Here is a 24,699-nt window from a genome sequence, read left to right on the forward strand (position 1 = left end):
ACTGAAAAGTCTGAGTGGTTAGCACTGGTCCTGGGGACATAGGGAAGATGGGTTGCATGGTCCCATTTATGTGAGCGGGTAACAGACAAAGATGTGCTAGAGAGGTTGTGACGCTTCCCCTGGGTACCCAGGGTTGTGAGGCACTTCACCATCACCTGTGCTTAGCATGAGGAAGTCTTATCTGTCCTTGCTGTGGAACAGGTCCCTGAATCCATCAGCCTCTGGCAACTCAAGCACTGTTTTCCAGGCCTCAGTCTCTCCATACAGGTAGCAATAGGCTCATGACAACCCCCGAGTCCTCAGAGCATTCCCTGCAGTGTCCAGCCTCCTATCCACTGAACACTCACAGAATTGCCTGGCCTGCTGTTCCCAAAGGAACAGTGCACACCAACTTGTAAGATTCAACTCAGGACCATCATTTTGCTTAACACCTCAGCACTTAGACATTTATAGTGAAAACAAAAATACATTTATTATCAAAGAACAGAGATTTAAGTGACAGTAAGAATATCAGAAACAAATGATTACATACAAAACAAAATCATAACATGCTTTCTAGAGACAAAACTTAACTAACAAATTTTCCTCTAGTCTAAAGAAGCTTATCTCACACTAAGTTCTTTCCACCATTTTCAACCAAGCCTGGTTGAAACCCCTCTTTCATGAAGTAAAACCTGCAGTCCATTTACATCGTAAGTGAAGGATGACAGGGTGTCTTCTTTGCCCCCAAAGATACTTGTGCAAGCCTTTGATGTGTACCTAAAGATAGGGTCTCCCACCCCACTGCTTACTTTTCCTGTTACTTTTCTCTCTTAAAAGTTTTCACAATCCTTTATTAGCATTCAGTTCAGACTGGAGAGGATGCCCACTGTGAACTATACAATATTTAATTTACATGTAAACAGTCAGCTAGATAAATATTTCTTGTGTGACAGAAAACCTGTTTTTCACCTTTGCTGGTGATCAGTCTCTAGACCTAGACACAGACCTTACTAACATATCGTGTATATACACAGCTCCTTACACAACATCCGTATATTCGTTTCACAATATTGATGACCAGGTTAAAATCAGTGTTACCTGCACAAAATCATCTGTAATCACACACTCTAGGAGCCCCCACCCTTACCCAGTTCCTAGGGCTCAAGGTGTAACCCTCTTAATTTACACACCCACTTTTACCCTTCTGTGGGCTCAGGCATAACCTTACACTCTAGGGCACCCACCCTTACTCTGTTCCTAGGACTCAGGCATAACCCTGTCAATTTAAGCACCCTTACCCAATTCCGAGGGCACAGGGTGTAATTTTCAGTGGGTTTGCAGGACATTTTACTAGTGAAAGAGCCTTACACAGCAATATCCTTATCCTCTATTTATTGACAATTACCAAGCAGAATACACATGCTAATCATACAATGCTATGCTCACCAATCCTGATCAGGCAGGCGAACTTTCCCTGTTGGCCAGGCAAGGTCAGTGTTGTCTGGATTCTGGTTGCTGCACATCACAGTTGTGCAGAGGATTCTTAGCAGCTCTGATCTTAACCTGTGTCTTGGAGGTGAGTAGTTCTTCTTTGATGTCTTTCCTTCTTATTATTCTTCTATTCCTTCTCTGCTGGTCTCCTTTTTGGAGCCCAGTTTATATAGTGAAACTTGAGTCCTGCTTAGCTATACTGTAATCATTTCTTTTACTAAAACTTCACTAACCAATCCTAACAAAATTCTCTAATCAATCATACTCCACCACCTTAATTAATTTACACTTAGCAAAATTATGTAACAGACAGAAACAATCAAAAAACCAGACACAGATGATACAGACAAACAATAGGGAAGTGGGGACCATAATGACAAAACAATAAAGAAATTATGATTTCACAACCACAACTATTGATAAGTGATTTCTTGCCAGAAGTATGCTATCAAACTAGGGGCATGTCTATGCTGGCAGAGTTACAGCGCCGCTCAGGGAGTGCTGCAGGGAAACCACTGTTGTGTGTTCACACTGTCAACTGCCTGCACAATAGTGTGTTCACACTTGTGGCACTTGCCCCAGTATTCAGAGCGGTGCACTCTGGGCAGCTATCCCACATAGCACCTCTTTCTCTTCTGCTGCTAAGAGTTGTGGGAAGGCAGAGGGGGTCGCGAGGCATACTAGGTCCGTTCCAATGTCTTGTGATGCATTGCTTTGCATCCCAGCAATCCCTGTGCTTCCGTCTTTCAATGGCTTGTGTACTGCATGCTCTGACCAACACATGACAGTGGCAATTCAGTTATTCCTTTAACTACAAAGGCAACAGGAGTGCGACATTGATCTCGCCTCGCGGAGTAGCTACGACACAAGATTGCTTGTGGCATTCACGGAGGTGCTGACCACAGTGGAAAGCCGCTTTTGGGCTTGGGAAACAAACACTCAGTGGTGGAATCACATCGTGATGCACATCTGGGATGACGAGCAGTGGCTGCAGAACTTTCGGAAGAGGAAAGCCACATGGGACTGTGTGATGAGCTCGCCCCAGCCCTGAGGCACAAGGACATGAAAATGAGAGCTGCCCTGCCATTGCATGGTGATTGCATTGTGGAAGCTGGCTACAGTAACTCCTCACTTAAAGTCGTCCTGGTTAACATTGTTTCATTATTAGGTTGCTGATCTATTAGAGAATATACTCATTTAAAGTCGTGCAATGTTCCATTATAAGGTTGTTTGGCTCGCCCCTCTCCACCCACCTGGCACTCCTGCCAGGAAGCGGGGTTAGGGTGCGGGGCTTGTCCTATTGCTTCAGCCCCTGTGCCCCGACCCTGGCAGGAGTGCCGGGCAGGCTGAGTGGGACAAGCCCCTACACCCTGACTCTGCCTCAACTAAGCTTCACAATCATCATTGGTGACTACAGTATTAAATTGTTTAAAATTATTTAAAACTTACAGTGTATATTTATATAATGTCTTTTGTCTGGTGAAAAAAAAATTTCCTTGGAACCTAACCCCCCCTTTACATTAATTCTTATGGGGAAATTGGATTAGCTTAACATCGTTTCACTTAAAGTAGCATTTTTCAGGAACGTAACTAGAACATTAAGTGAGGAGTTACTCTACTCCAGATTGTTACTGATTGGTCACTAATCAGTTTGAAGTGGGAAAGCCTACTGTTGGACTCATGTTGACGGAAGTCTGCAGGGCCACTGATCGCATCCTGCTCTGAAAGACTGGGACTCTGGGCAATGTGTGTGACATTGTAGATAGCTTTGCACAAATGGGATTCCCTAACTAGGTGGTCCGGTCACATATTCCCATTCTGGCACCAGACCACCTAGCCACCGACTACATTAATTGCAAGGGGCATTTCTCAAAGGCTCTCCAGGCGCTTGTGGATCACTGTGGGCGTTTCACAGACATTAATGCAGACTGGTCCGGAAAGGTGCATGACACATGCATCTTTCGGAACAATGGCCTGTTCAAGAAGCTGCAGGCAGGGACTTTCTTCCCCGACCAGAAAGTCACCATAGGGGAAGTCCAAATGCCCATTGTGATCCTGGGAGACCCCGCCTACCCCTTAATACCATGGCTTATGAAGCTAAATAGGGGGCAACTTGACAGCAGCAAGGAGCAGTTCAACAACAGGCTGAGCAAATGCAGAATGTGCTTTTGGCTGTTTAAAAGCCCGCTGGTGCTGCCTCTGTGGGAAGCTGGACATGGCTGATGACAATATTCCTTTGTTTACAGCCGCATGCTGTACGCTCTGTAATATTTGTGAAGGGAAGGGTGAAAGCTTCACTCAGGGCTAGACTGCAGAGGCTCAGCGTCTGGAGGCTGAGTTTGAACAGCCATAGACCAGGGCTATTAGAGGGGCAAAGCACAGGATCATAAGGATCAGGGAAGCCATGAGGCAACAATTTGAAGCTGAAAGCCACTAATATTTGTTGCTATGCTCAGGAGTGCAGTGCTTGTAATGCTAGGAGGTGATTGGTGCAGATGATGCAATATGTGGGTTTAACATAATTGTATATTGCTTTGCAGGGCTCTTTTTGCTTTCAATTAATAGAATAAAGATTGCTTTCAAACCAACACAATTCTTTTATTAAAAGACAACAACCGGAGGAGAGAGTCAAACAAAAAAACATCAGCAGTGAGGGGGATGGGGGAAGGAAAGGTCCCAGGAGAAGGAGGGGTCCTGGGACGGCTAAAGATTTGTGTATGTCCAGGGATCATATCCAACCTTCTCTTTTGGAGTACAATGTAGCAGGTACTGTTCTTCAGCAGGGCCAATCTGCAGACGGATGGGTGTTGAGTGCAGTGGGTGTCCACAGTGCTGGACTGTGAGAGGGGAGGAGTGGAATGCCACGGGTATAGATTGGAGCCAGGAGGTTGATAAGAGTGTGTTGGCGGTGTCTGGGGGGAGCATGGGAAAGAGTTTTCTGACAGCGACTGCAGGGGAGGGTGGACATGGAGCTGCTCGGTTTGAAGAGCCAGTATCACCTGGAGCATGTCTGCTTGGCACTCCATAACCTTTAAGAGCTGCTCCATGGCTTCACTCTGGTGTGCTGCGTTCTCCTTTTGGTCCCCCTTCTCGCTGTCCTGCCACTCCTTCAATTCCTGTTTCTCGGCGGCAGAGTCCATCATAATATCACGCAGAAAGTCCTCCTTTGTTCTTCTTGACCACTTTCTAATTCTGCGCAGCAGTTCAGCCGCCAGTAACAAAGAGGGAGGCTGGGCTCCCAAGGTCATCTCTGGGAAGTTTAAACACATTTTACAGAAGCAGTATTGTTTGCAACACAGAGAACATTGATTCAGTGATTTAAAACACAGCCAGTACTCACACACCTGTCACTAATTGGCTGACCCCAGGCAAGCACACATGAGCCACAAACCCCCAAAATGGTGAGCAGCTGCAGGGGCAGGGTAAATTACTCCTCCCGGACCCTGCTGTACACTGGGCACATGGCTCTTGGGGAGAGCCAGCACTGTAGGGGGGGCCTGATAATCATTCCTGTCCCCACACTTTCCACAGAATGTGATCATTATGGAAAATATCTCGCTGCTGAGGGTGAGCAGGGAATCAAGGGAGGGTCTTCTCCAAGACCATGGCTTCCGCCCTGGCCCCTATGCAGCTCGCCTGTGTGCAGCAATGGTTGTCCCTGTCCCGCCCTGCCGTGACGGCACAGTGGCGCGGGAAAGTTACCATTAATGGGGCAAGAAACAAAGCAGCTCTGCTGAAGAACCTGCGGCAGTGGTTTGCCCAGTATCTCCATGAGAGTTTCCTGGAGATCTCTGAGGGAGATTCCCATGAAGTGAGGGAGTCAATCAACAGCCTGTTCTGCTGCTCAGACTTGGCATGTGGTGGGAAACAAGCCTGCTTTCTGCAACCCTCCTGCAGCCAACAACTCACTTCAGCGATTCCCAAAATCAGATCCACTTACCAGGGGCCTCCTCTCCTGTTTGCATTTCGCCAACATCCGACAGCTTTGACTAGCTAGCCTTCTCCGGGGTAGAAAACAGCTCCTGGCTGCATGCATCTCTGACCTCCGAGTCATCCTCTGCCTCTGGGTCCCCATCCCCACTCCACATCCTCATCCAAGATTTCCTCCTTCTGGCTTGGTCCACTCTCGACTGGCACGCAAGCCACTGAAATATCCACAGTAGTCTTCTCAATGGAGGTGGGCTGGCTGCTGAGTATAGCTTCCAGCTCTTCGTAGAACCGGGAGCTCGTGGGCGCAGCACCAGAGTGGCAGTTTGCCTTCTGCGCCTTGTGACAGGTGTTCCGCAGCTCCTTCACTTTGACCCTGCACTGCAATGTGTCCCAATCATGGCCCCTTTCTGTCACGGATCGTGAAATCTGTTGTAGGTATCATAATTCCTACGGCTGGAGTGCAGCTGGGACTGGACAGCCTTCTCTCCCCAAATGCTGATGAGGTCCAGCAGCTCAGCATTGCTCCAAGCGGGGGATCGCCTGATGCGTGGAGCAGGCGTGGCCACCAGGAAAGATGTGCTGAGACCACTGCACGCATCACCGAGGAAACAGGAAGGGGACTTTCAAAATTCCAAAGGAATTTATGGGATGGGGATGACGGTTGGTCACCTGAGGGCAGGGCAGTAGCGTTCAAACTGATGACCAGAGAGGCAATAACAGGTATTGTGGGACACCTCCTGAAGGCTAATCGCAGCACTGTAATTGACCATGATGTCTACACTGGCACTGCAGCCCTGGCGCAGAAAGCTGTACGCCTCTTGTTGGGGTGTTTTTTTAAAAAAGCGCTGCAACTGCACAGTTTCTGCGCACTAAGTGGCTTGGCCATGTGTACACCTCAGGAGTTACAGCGAAGAAAGCTGCTTTACTGCGCAGAAACTTGCCAGTGTAGACAGGGCCTAAGTTTTCTTTAACCATCTTAAGATGTTTCTTTATCTGGTGTTAGAGGGTTCTATTAGGACGGGGTCTCCTTCTTCACATCCTGATATTAAATTATTTTAATGTAATTTAGATGGAATGTGAGGATGTGACTTCCTGCTTCTCAGCTAATGGCTGCTGCTCTTTTAACCTGGCTGCAGACGAAGGCCTTAGGCCTTGCAATACGCTAAGGGCTGCATTAAGGAGGCTGTGTTGGTGAGTATCTGAGTGTCTGTTGTGGGGACAGTTTGACAGTGTGCTTGATTGGTTGTTTGAAAAGTGTGAATTGGGAGTGCTTTGTTCCAGGTGAGCCTTGAGTGGGCCTGACTGTTATAAAAAGCCAGTCAGCTGCGAACCAGCTGAGCAGTGAACGGCAGAGAGGCTAACAGAGGGAGTTTGCCTGGGATCTGCCTGAGAGGAGGTATACTAAGGGCTGCATTAAGGAAGCTGTGTTGGTGAATATCTGAGTGTCCGTTGTGGGGACAGTTTGACAGTGTGCTTGATTGGTTGTTTGAAAAGTGTGAATTGGGAGGGCTTCGTTCCAGGTGAGCCTTGAGTGGGCCTGACTGTTATAAAAAGCCAGTCAACTGCGAACCAGCTGAGCAGCTAACAGCAGAGAGGCTAACAGAGGGAGTTTGCCCGGGGAGAGCCCACTGAGGCTTACATCTTGCCGGCTTCTCTGAGTAGTTACTACAACTCCTGAGGAAGCTCGTAGAAGGAAGGTAATATGGATGGGTAGTGTTCAGCTGTTGTGACCTGCACTGGATGTGCCATGTTTGTCTTTCTTCCACAGGACAGAAGCCACTTTGCCTGTAGAAAGTGCAAGCTGGTCTCCATATTGGAAGAGAAGGTTCAAGGTCTGGAGCAACAGGTATCGACCCTGCATTGCATAAGAGAAACTGAAGATTTCCTGGACAGACGTCAGGATATGCTTCTACAGACACAACGTTCTGAAGATTCAGAGCAGGCTGCACTGCGGGGACAGGAGGACGGTGAAGAAATTTGGCAGCATGTGACCTCCAGAAGAAGAAAGGGGAGCGTCCATGTACCAGCAACGCAGATATGGGTAAGTAACCGTTTTCATGTTCTCTCCACAGGTACTAATGCGGAGAGTGGACTAGATGATACATCTGAGGGAAGGGAACAGGAGACTCCGCCGATTGGAAGGCATGAGATGCACTGTCCTAGGGTTGGGGGTTCCACGACCACCGCTCCCAAGAGAAGGAAATGGGTGGTGGTGGTTGGGGACTCTCTCCTCAGGGGGACTGAGTCATCTATCTGCCGCCCTGACCGGGAAAACCGAGAAGTCTGCTGCTTGCCAGGAGCTAGGATTCACGATGTGATGGAGAGACTGCCGAGACTCATCAAGCCCTCGGATCGCTACCCCTTCCTGCTTCTCCACGTGGGCACCAATGATACTGCCAAGAATGACCTTGAGTGGATAACTGCAGACTACATGGCTCTGGGAAGAAGGATAAAGGAGTCTGAGGTGCAAGTGGTCTTCTCGTCCATCCTCCCCGTGGAAGGAAAAGGCCTGGCTAGAGACTGTTGAATCATGGAAGTCAACGAATGGCTACGCAGGTGGTGTCGGAGAGAAGGCTTTGGATTCTTTGACCATGGGATGGTGTTCCAAGAAGGAGGAGTGCTAGGCAGAGACGGGCTCCACCTAACGAAGAGGGAAGAGCATCTTCAAAAGCAGGCTTGCTAACCTAGTGAGGAGGGCTTTAAACTAGGTTCACCGGGGGAAGGAGACCAAAGCCCTGAGGTAAGTGAGGAAGTGGGATACCGGGAGGAAGCATAAGCAGGAGGGCGCGAGAGGGCAGGGCTCCTGCCTAATACTGAGAAAGAGGGATGATCAGCGCGTTATCTCAAGTGCCTATACACAAATGCAAGAAGCCTGGGAAACAAGCAGGGAGAACTGGAAGTCCTGACAGAGTCAAGGAATTATGATGTGATTGGAATAACAGAGACTTGGTGGGATAACTCACATGACTGGAGTACTGTCATGGATGGATATAAACTGTTCAGGAAGGACAGGCAGGGCAGAAAAGGTGGTGGAGTTGCATTGTATGTAAGGGAGCAGTATGACTGCTCAAAGCTCCAGTATGAAACTGCAGAAAAACCTGAGAGTCTCTGGATTAAGTTTAGAAGTGTGAGCAACAAGGGTGATGTCGTGGTGGGAGTCTGCTATAGACCACCGGACCAGGGGGATGAGGTGGACTAGGCTTTCTTCTGGCAACTCACTAGTTACTAGATCGCAGGCCCCGGTTCTCATGGGAGACTTCAATCACCCTGATATCTGCTGGGAGAGCAATACAGTGGTGCACAGACAATCCAGGAAGTTTTTGGGAAGTGTAGGGGACAATTTCCTGGTGCAAGTGCTGGAGGAACCAGCTAGGGGCAGAGCTCTTCTTGACCTGCTGCTCACAAACAGAGAAGAATTAGTAGGGGAAGCAAAAGTGGATGGGAACTTGGGAGGCAGTGACCATGAGATGGTGGAGTTCAGGATCCTGACACAGGGAAGAAAGGAGAGAAGCAGAATGAGGACCCTGGACTTCAGAAAAGCAGACTTTGACTCCCTCAGGGAACGGATGGGTAGGATCCCCTGGGAGAATAACATGAGGGGGAAAGGAGTCCAGGAGAGCTGGCTGTATTTTAAAGAATCCTTATTGAGGTTACAGGGACAAACCATCCCGATGTGTAGAAAGAATAGTAAATATGGCAGGCGACCAGCTTGGCTTAACAGTGAAATCCTTGCTGATCTTAAACACAAAAAAGAAGCTCACAAGAAGTGGAAGATTGGACAAATGACCGGGGAAGAGTATAAAAATATTGCTCGGGTATGCAGGAGTGAAATCAGGAAGGCGAAATCACACTTGGAGTTGCAGCTAGCAAGAGATGTTAAGAGTAACAAGAAGGGTTTCTTCAGGTATGTTAGCAACAAGAAGAAAGTCAAGGAAAGTGTGGGCCCCTTACTGAATGAGGGAGGCAACCTAGTGACAGAGGATGTGGAAAAAGCTAATGTACTCAATGCTTTTTTTGCCTGTCTTCACGAACTAGGTCAGCTCCCAGACTACTGCACTGGGCAGCACAGCATGGGGAGGAGGTGACCAGCCCTCTGTGGAGAAAGAAGTGGTTCGGGACTATTTAGAAAAGATGGACGCCCATGGGGCCGGATGCATTGCATCCGAGAGTGCTAAAGGAGTTGGCGGATGTGATTGCAGAGCCATTGGCCATTATCTTTGAAAACTCCTGGCGATCGGGTGAAGTCCTGGACGACGGGGAAAAAGGCTAATGTAGTGCCCATCTTTAAAAAGGGAAGAAGGAAGATCCTGGGAACTACAGGCCAGTCAGACTCACCTCAGTCCCTGGAAAAATCATGGAGCAGGTCCTCAAGGAATCAATTCTGAAGCACTTACAGGAGAGGAAAGTGATCAGGAACAGTCAGCATGGATTCACCAAGGGAAAGTCATGCCTGACTAATCTAGTTGCCTTCTATGACGAGATAACTGGCTCTGTGGATGAGGGGAAAGCAGTGGACGTGTTGTTCCTTGACTTTAGCAAAGCTTTTGACACGGTCTCCCACAGTATTCTTGTCAGCAAGTTAAAGAAGTATGGGCTGGATGAATGGACTATACGGTGGATAGAAAGTTGGCTAGATTGTTGGGCTCAACAGGTAGTGATCAATGGCTCCATGTCTAGTTGGCAGCTGGTGTCAAGTGGAGTGCCCCAAGGGTTGGTCCTCGGGCCCGTTTAGTTTAATATCTTCATAAATGATCTGGAGGATGGTGTGGATTGCACCCTCAGCAAGTTTGCAGATGACACTAAACTGGGAGGAGTGGTAGATACGCTGGAGGGTAGGGATAGGATACAGAAGGACCTAGACAAATTAGAAGGATTGGGCCAAAAGAAATCTGATGAGGTTCAACAAGGACAAGTGCAGAGTCCTGCACTTAGGATGGAAGAATCCCATGCACTGCTACAGACTAGGGACCGAGCACCTAGGCAGCAGTTCTGCAGAAAAGGACATAGGGGTTACAGTGGACGAGAAGCTGGGTATGAGTCAACAGTGTGCCGTTGCTGCCAAGAAGGCCAATGGCATTTTGAGATGTATAAGTAGGGGCATTGCCAGCAGATCGAGGGACATGATCGTTCCCCTCTATTCGACACTGGTGAGGCCTCATCTGGAGTACTGTGTCCAGTTTTGGGCCCCACACTACAAGAAGGATGTGGAGAAATTGGAGAGAGTCCAGCGAAGGGCAACAAAAATGATTAGGGGTCTGGAACACATGACTTATGAGGTGAGGCTGAGGGAACTGGGATTGTTTAGTCTGTGGAAGAGAAGAATGAGGGGGGATTTGATAGCTGCTTTCAACTACCTGAAAGGGGTTCCAAAGAGGATGGCTCTAGACTGTTCTCAGTGGTAACAGATGACAGAACAAGGAGGAATGGTCTCAAGTTGCAGTGGGGGAGGTTTAGGTTGGATATTAGAAAAAACTTTTTCACTGGGAGGGTGGTGAAACACTGGAATGTGTTATCTAGGAAGGTGGTGGAATCGCCTTCCTTAGAAGTTTCTAAGGTCAGGCTTGACAAAGCCCTGTCTGGGATGATTTAGTTGGGGATTGGTCCTGCTTTGAGCAGGGGGTTGGACTAGATGACCTCCTGAGGTCCCTTCCAACCCTGATATTCTATGATTCTATGAATATGGCTATAGACAAAGGCCCTATCCTTACACAGGCTTTTATAAGAGACCTCACATGGCATTCTTTGGGGAGCTCGAATGTACATATCAGACTCCGGAGATCCCTGCCCCTACGCACCCACTCTTTGCCTCTTGCCAGTTGGCACTAAGAGGTTTCTGGGTCACAAAGGCTAAATGAAAAAACAGTGCTGCAGCGTACTCAGACCTAGAGTGGGACACAAACAACAGACTGGTGAGAGTCCAACAATAGAAGATTTACCAAGAACTGTGTGTAAACACATAATAACGTTAAAATAATAAAGAAAAAGGTTGATGCAAGAGAGAAAGAGAAGACAAGATACAAAAAGATGGCAGAAACAAAAGGTATCACACAATAAGTAGAGTTTCTTACCTGGATGCGGGTTCCCCCTCATGCACAGCCCTCTGCCCATCTCATCAGAAGGCCTTTGAGAAATCCAGGATCATTCCTATTGTGATGCTGCAAATGGACAACCAGAGTGCAATACCTAACCCTGAGGCCGACCGCAAAGGATCTGCAGGACATCCAAGGCTTGTTGATGTTGTATGGGTTCTAAGGGGTCTGCCTATCTACAGACATGGAATGACTGCTTTTATTGAGAGGACAGTACATCACAGTGACAAATATATCTGAAGTGGGGCATTAGTTGGGTTGCAGATGGATGTGGTTCGAGAGAGGCTGGTGGGACTAGACTGAAACAAAATGTCTTTCAATGGGTGTTGCTGACTGTTGCCAGCTCTAAGTGCTACTATGTGTTAGTCCTCTGGTTGCATTAAGAGTTTTGATTTGTAGATAGTATGGGTTTGGCTCACTCTTTTGGATACCCCTGATGTTACAATAGAATACCCATAATATTATACCTTTATCCAGCGTTGGCCACTGTCTGCCATATTGATGTAGAAAATGTGAAAAGGATATATATAACATATATAAAGTAAAGATGACTACAAACTGTAACAAAAATATCTTATTCAGTAGGGCCTAACTCTTGCTTTCATTTAAGACAATAAGACTCCCATTAACTAATGTGAGCAATATTTAACCCATAAGCATGTACAGACTCCATTGTGCAAATTTAAATAATATAAACATATTTAGTATACTTTCACATATACTTCAGCCAAGACACAAAAAGCAGACAATGTGAGTGCTCCTCCTTTGATCATTTGGCTGGATAGTTTAGCTAGATGTTAAACTAAGGGCAGGTCTACGCTTAAAATGCTCCATCGGCACAACCACACTGATAAAGTGCTTAAGTGAAGACAATCCTATGTCGATGGGAAAGCTCTCCTGTCTGTGTAGTTAATTTACCTTCCCAAGAGATGGAGGCTTTGTCAGCGGGAGAAGGTCTCCCGTTGACATAGCACTGTCTATACAGGGGTTAAGTTCAGTATAACTATATCGCTCAGAGGTATGGACTTTTCACACCCCTAGCAACATAGTTATACTGCTATATGTCTGTAGCATAGACCTGGTCTAATTCAGTTTTCTCAGCAGAGTCTTCCATTCCTGAAATGGTCTCTTCTGGGACCAGTTATTTAGCATGCAACATCTGACAGCATCTCCCTATAGTTACTTGATGTCTTCCTGTGTACGCCTACTTGCACACAGCCATTCTCATGAAAATTCTGGAACAGCATGGGAAAGTAGCACAGTACTGGGGTCAGAGGTCAATTCATTTATATGAACCAGATTTTCCAGATGATCTCCATCTCCGCTCTTGTAATTTCTCCCAAAAGCATAAAAATGGATATATCTAAAGTCCAAGAAGTTATATTGGTTAAACTAATAAGCAATATAAGAAAACTCTCTTTAAAAAAATCGTCTCATGGGTAACCTGGGAACAGCTGATTGCTGCTACTCTGCCACAGCATTTCTGAAATCAGGATGCAAACAGGTCTCAGAGCTCTGGGAAGAGGTAAACAGGACATCAGAGTATTTGGGGCCCAGGCCTGTCTCTATAATTCTGGGAATGTTTGCACTAGCCTCTAGCTACCACACAGAGACACCTCTCCCCACAGTAATGACCTGCTGCGGCTCACCTCTTCCCTGGGTACAGTGCACTGGTGCATTGCATGCCGTACTATACCAACGCGCTGGGGGTTGCCTGGTGTAATTACCCTGCTGCAGCTCCCTCGGCCAAGTGCTCAGGGATTGTTCAAGCCAGCCGCAGAAGAGCCTGTGAGGATAGGGGGACACCCTTGGCCCGGGAAGCGACGGCCGCTGCGGAGCTCCAGGGGCAGAACTTTCGGAGAAAGCAGGGCGGCGCACCCTCGCATGGCTGTTCTTACCAGGACCAGAACGGCCCACGGAGTCAACTCTCCTCCGCTCCCGCGCGCCCCCAGCGCCAGCGCGTGGCCTCGCAGCCAGAGACCGCCCTGGCTGCTTCCAGTGCGCTCCAGGTCCTGAGGCGCGGCCCCGCCCAACGTTCTGTCCGCCGGCGCCTCTGTCTCACCTGGACCGTGCCACAGTGACGCTGCTGTCGCGCGCTTTACACCTGCTTAACACTAGGAAGAAAGCGCGCGACGGGATCGAATGCTCAGCGGAGCGCGCACTCCCTGTGTGACGACCGCTGCGACAGTGACCTAACGAAGCCCCAACCGCCGCCGTAACTCTACCCGGGCCTTCCTGTGTTCCCCCGGAGCTTGTGCGAGGGCAGTCGGCGGCGGCCCGGACTCGCCCCGATGGCGGCGGAGGGCGAGGCGGACGTGGAGTGGGTGGTTGACAGCATCGCCGGCTTCCTGCGCGGGCCCGCTTGGTCCATCCCCATCCTGGAGTTCATGGAGCAGAAGTGCGCGGGTGAGAGGCCGGGGGCGGGGAACCTCCCGGGGCTGGAGCGGCGGAACCTCCCCCCTTCCCCTCAAAAAGCGCTGTGGCAGGGACTCACTGGGGAGAAGGGCGTTGCTAGGCCCGTTGAGAGACATTCGGGCCCCGGCTCATCGTGCGCGCTGCCCCCCTTTCTCTTTATTGAGAGAGAAGCTAAAGCGGTCTCGGGGCCCTGAGCTGAGGGTACCGTTGTGCCCCTCCCCTAGCTCCTTCTCGTCGGCGCCGGCTTGCACCCTAGAAAGCGAGGGCAGGTACATCTACCGCCCCCTGTTCCAGGCCTAGATTCTCTTTATGGATTTAGCATGGAGAAGCTGGACTTTACAACGCCATTACTTCTGCTGGAGCAGGGCTGGGGATGCTGCTTCCAAGCCCCTGTGAAGACATTGCCCTGTAAATAAAGCTTTTATAACTTCTCCGGAGCGCGGGACCTCTGGGCCCGCAGTAGCAGCACCAGCTCCCCCAAGCGCAGTCACCACGGCTACTCGGGGCGTGGCCTCTCTGCCGAGGCTGGTTACAAGGCCGCCGGCTAGTGCCCTGGGATCTGGCCTGCAAATGCCCCGGACTCGTTCCCTGGGGCGAGACCTGCCTGCCTGTCTGTCAGGCACCATCCTTCTCCCAAGGGCTTCTCAGAAAGCACTAAGCTGGTCCTTAGATCTGTGCTCTGCTAGTCTTACTTCCTAGTGACTCAGTGCTGTGCCTCCAACAGGGGCTAGATTTCAGAGTAGCAGCGGTGTTAGTCTGTATTCACAAAAAGAAAAGGAGTACTTGTGGCACCTTAGAGACTAACAAATTTATTTGAGGAGCCGATGAAATGAGCTGTAGCTCATGAAAGCTTATGCTCAACACGGGATAGTATCAAATAAAGATAGAAATTTTAAGTGTCCCATGGAGACATACTTAGCGAAGTTCTTCATTGTAAAGCTTAGAACGGTCTTGACATTTATGAAAGGTCAATGGAGTTGCTTTAATAATTGCTAATTAGCAGGGCTTTTAATTATGCATGTTAGAGTCAGGAGTTCATGAAAGTAGTTTGGCAGGAGTTAAGATTTTCGGGACTGTTACAGACACTAAAAAAAGGTTTTATTACTCTTTGCAGGTTTTACATTATTAACAAATGCATTAAAGCATTTTATATCTATTGTTTTGCTCTTGGAAAATGTAATTTCCAGTAATTGACAGATAATTTACTAATTCAGTACAAGGAATGAACAGGTCATTTACTGTCATCTACCATCTAATAAATGACTTCTAGAAATGTTAATTATTATTATTCAAAATTTTCTTTAATCTAAAGTTTATATAAATAAGTGATTGTGTGGTATAAAGATTTTAGTGGTATGGTGTTGCTTTGAGGGTGAACACTTCTCACAAAGCAATCACTTTTCTGACCTGTCAGTCCTCATCCTTAAAGAAAATCTGCACAACAGTTTCAGAAGGTGAGCCTGGAAGCTTAAATTCATTCCTCTGCTAGACACTAAGGCTATGTCTACACTAGAGACCTTACAGCGGCACAGATGTACTGATGCAGCTGCACCGATATAAGATCTCTCTTGCAGCCGCTCTGTGCCAATGGGAGAGGGCTGTCCCATCAACATAATTAACCCACCCCCAATGAGAGGCGGTAGCTGTGCATACTACTACTTATGCCAGCGAAACTTACATTGCTTGGGGTGTGTTTTTTTTTCACACCACCTAGCGATATAAGTTTTGCCGACATAAGTGGTGTAGACATGACTTAAAAATCAAGGACTTTGAACAGAGATACTGGATTTGTGGTTTATTACAACAGTCTGTAACCTGCTAACGCCCTCTTTTTGTCTTATGACTTCAGAGGTGTTAATGGGCCACTCTGCCTTGAATGTATGTGCTAACTACATATGCTGAACAATCTGTTCCACCTTGCATGTTGCTGTGACAGAGGGAGTACCTTTCCCATACCTGAAGAAGAGCTCTGTGTGGCTTGAAAGCTTGTACCTCCGCCCTGAATTTCTCCATCACTCCCCCAGTGGTCAACTAGTTACATGAAGTGTTGCCAATTTAGTATTTGGTTGGAAATTTGAATTGAAATTGAAACATTAATACACACTTTAAAAGCACATACAGTATATGATAAAATACTTGTACCTGAAAAAGCATAATAGGTTTGAAAATATGAACAAAGATTAGCTTCCTCACACAGCTGTTGTTTTTTATGACAATGGCAGTGCATTCTTTTTGGCAATGTTGGCCAACCTAATAATTTCAAACTGTGATTTGTAAGCAAATTGTGAGCTCTCCCCTGATAGCTAGTGATGAGCCAAGGGGTGGAGAGGGAAGGCTTCAGGACCAGACTGAACATAAGAACGGCCATACTGGTATGACAGGTTCGGTCACAGAGACCCCCTTGGGACGGTCACCTGATGTGCTGAGATTACCCCTGACCCCATTTTCCCTGCCAGCTTGGGACTCCAGAACCCTGCTTTGTTGAGTCAGACATGCTAGCCTGCTGCAACACAGATCCAGTTCTGGTCCATGCCCCCAAAGCTGCAGACTTTGACTAAAAACTGTTCAGCAGGTCACCTATCTCCAGCACCCAGACACCCAGTTTCCAGTGGGATCTAAATCCCAAATAAATCCGTTTTACTCTGTATAAAGCTTATACAGGGTAAACTCATAAGTTGTCCACCCTCTATAACACTGATAGAGAGAGATGCACAGGTGTTTGCTCCCCCAGGTATTAATCACTTACTCAGGGTTTACTAATTAAAAAAAAGTGATTTTATTAAATATAAAAAGTAGGATTTAAGTGGTTTCAAGTAATAACAGACAGAACAAAGTCAGTTACCAAGCAAAATAAAGCAAAAACATGCAAGTCTAAGCCTAATGCATTAAGAAACTGATTACAGGTAAAATCTTACCCTCAGAGATGTTCCAATAAGTTTCTTTCACAGACTAGACGCCTTCCTGGTCTGGCCCCAATCTTTTCCCCGGTACAGTCCTTGTTAGTTCCAGCAGACATCTTAGGTGGAAAACAGGGGTGTTCTCATGACTGGCAGCCACTTTGTTCTGTTCCACCCCCTTTTATAGCTTTGGCACAAGGCGGGAATCTTTTGTCTCTCTGGGTCCCTACCCCTCCTTCTAAATGGAAAAGTACCAGATTTAAGATGGATTCCAGTATCAGGTGACATGGTCCCATGTCACTGTAAGACCTCATTTTTCATTACCCACGGGCTGGCCTGCCCGCACCCAGGAAGGTTTGCAAGTAAATAGACCATTTACAACCAATTGTCCTAGTCAATGGGAGCCATCAAGCTTCTAAACCACCATTAATGGCCCACACTTTGCATAATTACAATAGGACCTCGGAGTTATACTTCATATTTCTGCTTTCAGATACAAGAATGATACATGCATACAAATAGGAGGAATATATTCAGTAGATTATAAGCTTTGTAATGATACCTTACAAGAGACCTTTTGCATAAGCATATTCCAGTTACATTATGTTCACACTCATAAGCATATTTCCATAAAACATTATGGAGTGCAGCGTCACAACTGGGTCAGACCAAAGGTCCATCTAGCCCAGTATCCTGTCTTCCGACAGTGGCCAATGCCAGGTGCCCCAGAGGGAATGAACAGAACAGGCAGTCATCAAGCGATCCATCCCCTGTCTCCCATTCCCAGCTTCTGGCAAACAGAGGCTAGGGACACCATCCCTGCCCATCCTGGCTAATAGCCATTGATGGACCTATCCTCCATGAATTTATCTAGGTCGTTTTTGAACCCTGTTATAATCTTGGCCTTCACAATATCCTCTGTTAAGGAGTTCCACAGGTTGACTGTGCACTGTGTGAAGAAATATTTCCTTTTGTTTGTTTTAAACCTGGTGCCTATTCATTTCATTTGGTGACCCCTAGTTCTTATGTTATGAGAAGGGGTAAATACCACTTCCTTGTTTACTTTCTCCACACCAGTCATGATGCTATAGACCTCTATCATATCCCCCCTTAGTTGTCTCTTTTCCAAGCTAAAAAGTCCCAGTCTTATTAATCTCTCCTCATGCAGAAGACATTCCATACCCCTAGTCATTTTTGTTGCCCTTTTCTGTACCATTTCCAATTCCAATATATCATTTTTGAGATGGGGTGACCAAATCTGCATGCAGTATTCAAGATGTGGGCATACCATGGATTGATATAGAGGCGGTATGATATTTTCTGTCTTATTATCTATCCCTTTCTTAATGATTCCCAACATTCTGTTTGCTTTTTTGACTGCCGCTGCACATTGAGTGGATGTTTTCAGAGAACTATCCTCAATGACTCCAAGGTTTCTTTGTAGAGTGGTAACAGCTAATTTAGACCACATCATTTTATACATATAGTTGGGATTATGTTTTCCAGTGTGCATTTGTGTATTTACATGCAAACACCTACTGTGCCTAGATATCTATCAGACAGAGCTGTGTTGCTCAAGTGATCAAGTTTGGCTGATGTTGAGTTACAAATCACTTTAGTATTGACTGCAGTAGTAATGAAATGTTGTTATCCTTATTGTATGAGTAAAGGGCAGCAGAACTGTACTAGGCCTGTCTTGATCGAGGGGGTCACCCTCAGTGCTTAATTTGTGCCAGGTCTTGCCAGGGCTGAGCCCTGACACATCTAGGCTTGGCACTTGATAGCCCTGGGACCTCTGGGCTTGCCCCATCAGTTATGAAAGTAAAAAAATTGCTTGAACTCCGGTAACTAATTGCTTGAGCCCCGGCATCTCTTTCATTACAAATTAAGCATGGGGTCAACCTCAACTGAACCGCAGTTGCTATGGAGCGGGTTTGGATGTTAGATCCCAGTAGAGAGAAAGATGGAGCATGGGGGATGTGCTTTGCTTGGTGGTGTGGGCTCTGCCTAAGAGTCACAGGCATTATTTCTTTTGCCCCCTCCCCAATTGAAAGATAGAGCTGATTAGGCTCCATAGTCTTTTGTTTTTTTAAGTGTTCAGTAGAGCTGAAATCACTGATGATCAGGTCTAAGTGCTTAGACCTGCTGCAGGACAGTGTTTCTGTGGAAGAGGCTGCCCAGCCTGCACTAGCAGTGAGGTTCTCCCACTGAGAGCTGAAATCACTGAGAGCTGGGTTCAACCTCAAGAGACCAACTCACAAAGGTCACAGTGGCAGGTGGCAGCAGAAGATGATGGCTCAGAGCCATCGATGATGGAGTGGTGGCACGACAAACAGTGGTGGCCAGAGCAAGTGGCTGGTGTGAGTGGCGAGCAGCTGGAGGAATGAGCAAGGTGCCTTCTCCCTCGTATCCCCCAGCGTGGGAGATGAATTCATATGAAAGCACCTCTGAACTTAGGGTCTCCACTGAGCAAGGACAAGAGCTATGAGTGGCGTGTGTTGGAGGGAAGAGGAAAGGGCACGTGAAAGGGATATTTGTTTGTTGGACTATGTGTTAGTGACTTTGCTCCAGAGTGCTAGATTTGTGACTGGGAAAGGTATATAAATATACATTTCCTAGTAGGCCAAGATTTTTAAAATACATTATTTTCCAAGGTCATTATCTCACATCATCGCTATCTTAAGAAGTTGTTATCTTGGGGAGTTTCTGTACTAAACATTTTTATTATTATATTCTAATACATTTTTTCATCAGAACTGCCATATTGGGTCAGACCAATGGTCCACCTAGCCCAGCATCCTGTCTTCCGACAGTTGCCAATGCCAGGTGCTTCAAAGGGAATGAACTGAACTGGCAATCACTGAGTGATCCATCCCCTATTGTCCACTCCTAGCTCCTGGTGAACAGAGGCTAGGACTCTCAGAGCATGATGTTGCATCCCTGCCCATCCTGGCTAATAGCCATTGATGGACTTATCCTCCATGAACTTATCTAGTTCTTTTTTGAACCCTGTTATAGTTCTGGCCTTCACAACATCCCCTGGCAAAAAGTTCCATAGGTTGACTGTGCGTTGTGTGAAGAATTACTTCCTTTTGTTTGTTTTAAACTTGCTGCCTATTAATTTCATTGGGTGAGTCCTAGTTCTTGTGTTAAGTGAAGGGGTAAGTGACATTTCCTTATACACTTTCTCCATATCAGTCGAGATTTTATAGTCTGCTGTTGTATCCCCTCTTAGTCGTTTCTTTTCCAAGCTGAAAATCCCAGTCTTTTTAATCTCTCCTCATATGGAATCTGTTCCATACCCCTAATCATTTTAGTTGCCCTTCTTTGTATCTTTTCGAATTCCAATATATCTTTTTTGTGATGGGGTGGCCAGAACTGCATACAGTATTCAAGATGTGGGAGTATGATGGATTTATGTAGTAAAAGTGGAGGAATTTGGTTTGCCAAACCAATCAGCAAAGCCAATACTGACAACCTACATGGAAATGGTGCAAAACATCATGCCTCTGGATTGAATGGCCAGGCAGAAAACCTTATAAACCAGTCTATTTAAGCAAGAGATACCACACTGTACAAACTGGAGGCCAATGTTAAGTGCATTGTCACTTGTTGATCCTTAAATTGAACACTGGTTCTGAACAAGACCAGCAAATGGTCACTATCTTTCTGCAATAAACTTAACTGATTGGTTAGAAGCATGTGGTGCAACAGTGAAAGACTCAGCAGTTGAAAAATTGAAGAACTCTTTCACCACATCCAAAATATGTGTGTACATGGCTGATGAATGCACCAGTGCAAATGGGCATCAAGTATTATAACACACACAATGATTTCTTGATGTCAGTGCTAGGCCAATAGATGTACTTCTAGATGTTCAGGTTTCAGGAGACACACTGGCTGCATCTGTGACAACCCACCTCTTAGAAGAGTTAAATACTTGTAAATTGAACCCCAAACAGATGGCTGCCTGTGTATTTGATGGAGCTGCAAACTTCTCTGGAGGACACAGTGGAGTGCAAATTTGCTTATAGAAAAGCATAACCTTAATCTCTCCTATACACATTGCAGAGGCCATCTACTCCAACTAGCAGTGGTCCAAGTTGCAGAATCTTCAAAAGACATTAAAAAGGCCATATATTTACTTTGTTATACTCTTTTTTTCAGCAAGAGTCCAAAAGGAGTAACATCTTGGAAAAAATAGCAGATATACTGGGACTGAAGTTGAAATTAGTCCAACCTGGAAAAATCCACTGGCTTTCTCTTGAACGACCCTTGGCTGTTGTCTTAAAGTTACTGCAACTGTTATTATTGGCTTTGGAAAGTATCTACTGAGATGGGACTGATCTAAGTAGTGAGACTGGTGGACTACTTTGCTACTAAGTTCAGAGAAAACTATAGCCATTCTCTCTCTTGTAAGTCTACTTGGGTCATTAAACAATGTCATCTGCTACAATACTAGAAGATCTTTGTCCAGTAATAGACGCTACGCTTGGATCAATCAGAGAGCTATCCGTTGAAAACGTACTAGAAGAAGCAAAGACTTCAGTCCTGAAGTTGACTAATGAAGGCACTTATATTGAATCCTTAAGTGAAGAGGACAAGAAGTGTTTGTTAAGCCAGCTGAAAAAGTAAACAGACTAGATTCTTAAAAATCTACAACAGCGACTTCTGGATTCTACTCAACCTCTACATAGTTTTACAGATGCCTGTCTTATAAAATATCGACAGCTGAGTGGAGTGAGGCACTACCAGCAGTGGGGCTGCTATGTGATCAGGACAGAACACAGAGTGAAATATCATACGACGAATGTTTGAAGATTTAACATCAACCTTTTATCATCACTAGCGGTTTGACTCAACATTTATGCTATGTTTCCCTCCCGGAATGAAAGAATTAGGAATTAATCTCTTGCTACTCCCAATCACAATAGCTGAAGCTGAGCGTTCTTTTTCCTCATTGAATATAATTTTGTGTTCTGAAAGAAGTTGCCTTCTGCCTGATCATGAGTATATCATGAAGGACTGGAAGTACCGGACGCACAAGAAGCCACCAAAGATTAATGCACTGCATCTGAGAAGTTCATTAACAGCGTTGTGCGAAATTACAAGAAACCAAGAAGAATGTAGATGATGTGCTTCATAGTAGGCTTGAGTAGCCAGCTGTAATTTCTGTGATGATTTTAAAACATGAGTTAAATTTAATAAAATGGTTGTGAAACATTTTTCAGTTTTTACTATGGTGCCCACATTCACCCTCATGGTCTCACCCCTCATTGGCCCCTCATCCTCCTGTATATTCGAAAAACCCCCCCACAACCCCCCCCCCATTTCAGTTCCTAGGGAAACCACTGCTTGTCTCTCTCTCCAACAGAAGTTGTTCCAATAAAAGATCTTTTCTCACCCACCTTGCATTTCAACTTAGTGCCCAGCATTGGATACCTAAATCCATGTTTAGGCACATATATAAAAGTCATTAGATTTTTCAGATGTGCTCAACCCCCTGGGGGAAAAAAAGTACTTTTATTTGTGAGTAAATATAGATTTGGTGCCTAATTTAAGATACCTAAATTTGAAAATTTTAGTCAATGTCCAACTATACAAGGGTTCAAGGGAGGGAAATTTATCATTGCTAACAAACTGACTTAAGATATCACTTCTATATTTAAGCATCATGGATGAGGTCTGATGATCTGGTTCTGTCAGTAAGGCACAGAAATCCATGACACTTTTCAATAACAGACCTTCACGTCATATGTCTGAGACATTACAAACAGGGCTGAAGCACTGACTACTTCTGTATCTTTTGTCACTGTGACCTGCACTCTGACCTAGTGCTGACTATTCTACATCTTGTTATACAAGATGTTGCACAGCTCCGGTCCTTGGAGGTTCTACCTGCAGCTCCCTCTTGTCTCTCATAACGTCTGATATATTAGCATCTGACAGCGATGTGCACTTATTTTTAATTCTGTGTGTTAGACAGAGACTTTAAGCCATTCACTTGTCCAAAGAGGCTATGGTTTGCCTTGGGACACAGGCCAGTATAAATTGGGAAGAGAGGGTGGGAGGAGATAACATTTTTCTAGCTGTTTGGAAAGTTGATTGTAATTACAGCAGAGGTTAATTAGTGGACAGAGTGATGGTGGGGTAGTCACAGATCCATTAGAAGTGTAGTTTGTCACTTATGTATAGCTCTGTGTCGTGTGCATCGATACGTATTACAGGCTTGTCTGAGATTTCTAAAGCTTTCAGAAGTACTTCTAGGCAACTCTCCTTTATTTATAGCTGTACAGTACTAATGAAATGTCAGGTTCATATGACTTTTTAATTCTGTAATTTAGTGAAGCAACCATAGTCTTGATGAAATCTGCCTTTTAACTCCAGGATTTTTCTGAACGGATCTTAGCTTGTCAGAAGTATGATAGACTCCAGAGGGGTAGAGGGGGAAGTATTGTAAGAAGCCTTAGTATTAGTTTAATTATTAACAGCTCTTAGTAGTTTCTATAACTTCATAATTCAGTATTTAAATCTTACATTGTTGTTTAGCAGCCTTTCTTCCCTTGTAAGAAGAGGGAGCAACTCTTTCATTAACTCTTGAGGGATTTACTGGCTTCAAGTACAAGCAAGGGGTGTCCCAAGGCTATATCCCTAAGCCCCATTACCCAGTGTTGCTGAATAATATAGATCCTGTTTTATTTCAGAAAGTCTGTGTGAACTATTGTAAACCTGCAACTATTATAAATAAGTGTAAGACTCATTATGGTAGTCCCTCTGTTGCTGGGCACATATTTCCATCTTACTGTCCGGGGTGCAACACAGTAATGTTACCTTGACTGAGGTTGTAGTTTCCAAAAGGTACTTTCTTCTGGGGTTCTATTCAGTTTTCTTGAAATGCTTGCTTACTTCTATGATTTTATTCTGAATTATCAAAATAAAAGGAAAATAATCCATCTGATCTGAGAGTCCCTAGTGAAGAGTTCCATCTTCTAGCAGGGATAAAGCAATTTGTCTCCCAGGTTCTCCAGGTCCTCAAGCTCATCTTTGTCTGGGAAGTCTCCTGGCTCTGTTTCTTCCTGGTATTGGGAGGAGCACAAACAGCTATCTGCACCAGAAAATATGGCAAGACACCATCTCTGGCATGAATAAAGTAGTCCTCATTTCAGGATCTTCAGGCCATCTATTCAGAGAAAAGCCTGAGAGCTGTCTGGCTCTGGTAGTTTCCCCAGAAACAGGATACTTCCCTCTGAGAAGCTAAGACCCAGCCCACCCCACACAGTTATTCCCTTTCCTGGTTAAATACCTGCCCTCATGAGCCAAGATGGGAACCTTCTTTCTGCAATTGGTAGGCTACATAAGTTCTCTAGGGTGGGACAAGCCCTCTTCCTGGCTCCCTTTGCAGGTAGTTATCACCTTCCCAACTTGGTCTAGTGTGGAATATGTACACCCCATCACAGGGTTGTTGACCTTATTTCCATTGAGTGTTGATATTCCTTCACTGTTCAGTGCATCGATAGGCTTTAAGGGACGTTTGATGATATTGATTTCTAGCTTCAGCTCCTTCTCTTGGCTCCTGGAGACAGTTCGTATTTATTTTTGTCTCTTGCTTTCTCTTTTAGATTAAATTTGAAATGATATTTGAAGGTGAAGAGTGCTTTAGAGTTGCATTGGGGCATCTCTTGTCCTGAAGCATTTCCCCAAGCTGGAGTCTGGAGAGAGTGGAGTGCTTCACATCTTCTGAGGCCTCAAAATGAGACTCTTTTAAGTACAAACTGTTCTTAGCCTTGATTGCTTGAAACGCAACTTCGCTGAAATGGAATGCCTGATCCAACATCTGAAGTGCAGTCTTGTATCTCTAACTGGTAGGGAGACTGGGAAGAGGGCTTGTGCCACCC

The 24,699-nt window shown here is 45.8% G+C and overlaps 1 protein-coding gene across 2 annotated transcripts in view; it reads left to right on the forward strand.

The window, feature by feature from the left end:
- The first annotated feature begins 13,444 nt into the window (after window positions 1-13,444).
- Window positions 13,445-24,699, forward strand: part of CFAP36 (cilia and flagella associated protein 36) — a 108,720-nt gene continuing 97,465 nt past the window's right edge. Inside the window, exon 1 of one of the 2 annotated variants that reach the window (XM_027832191.3) lies at window positions 13,445-13,898. In XM_027832191.3, the coding sequence (XP_027687992.1) occupies window positions 13,784-13,898 (115 nt within the window). In that variant the 5' untranslated portion in view covers window positions 13,445-13,783. The remainder of the gene's footprint in view (window positions 13,899-24,699) is intronic. The other variant, XM_027832192.3, reaches the window with a different exon arrangement.

The sequence above is a fragment of the Chelonia mydas genome, chromosome 3 (assembly GCF_015237465.2).
Source record: "Chelonia mydas isolate rCheMyd1 chromosome 3, rCheMyd1.pri.v2, whole genome shotgun sequence".
NCBI classification, from domain to species: Eukaryota; Metazoa; Chordata; order Testudines; family Cheloniidae; genus Chelonia; species Chelonia mydas.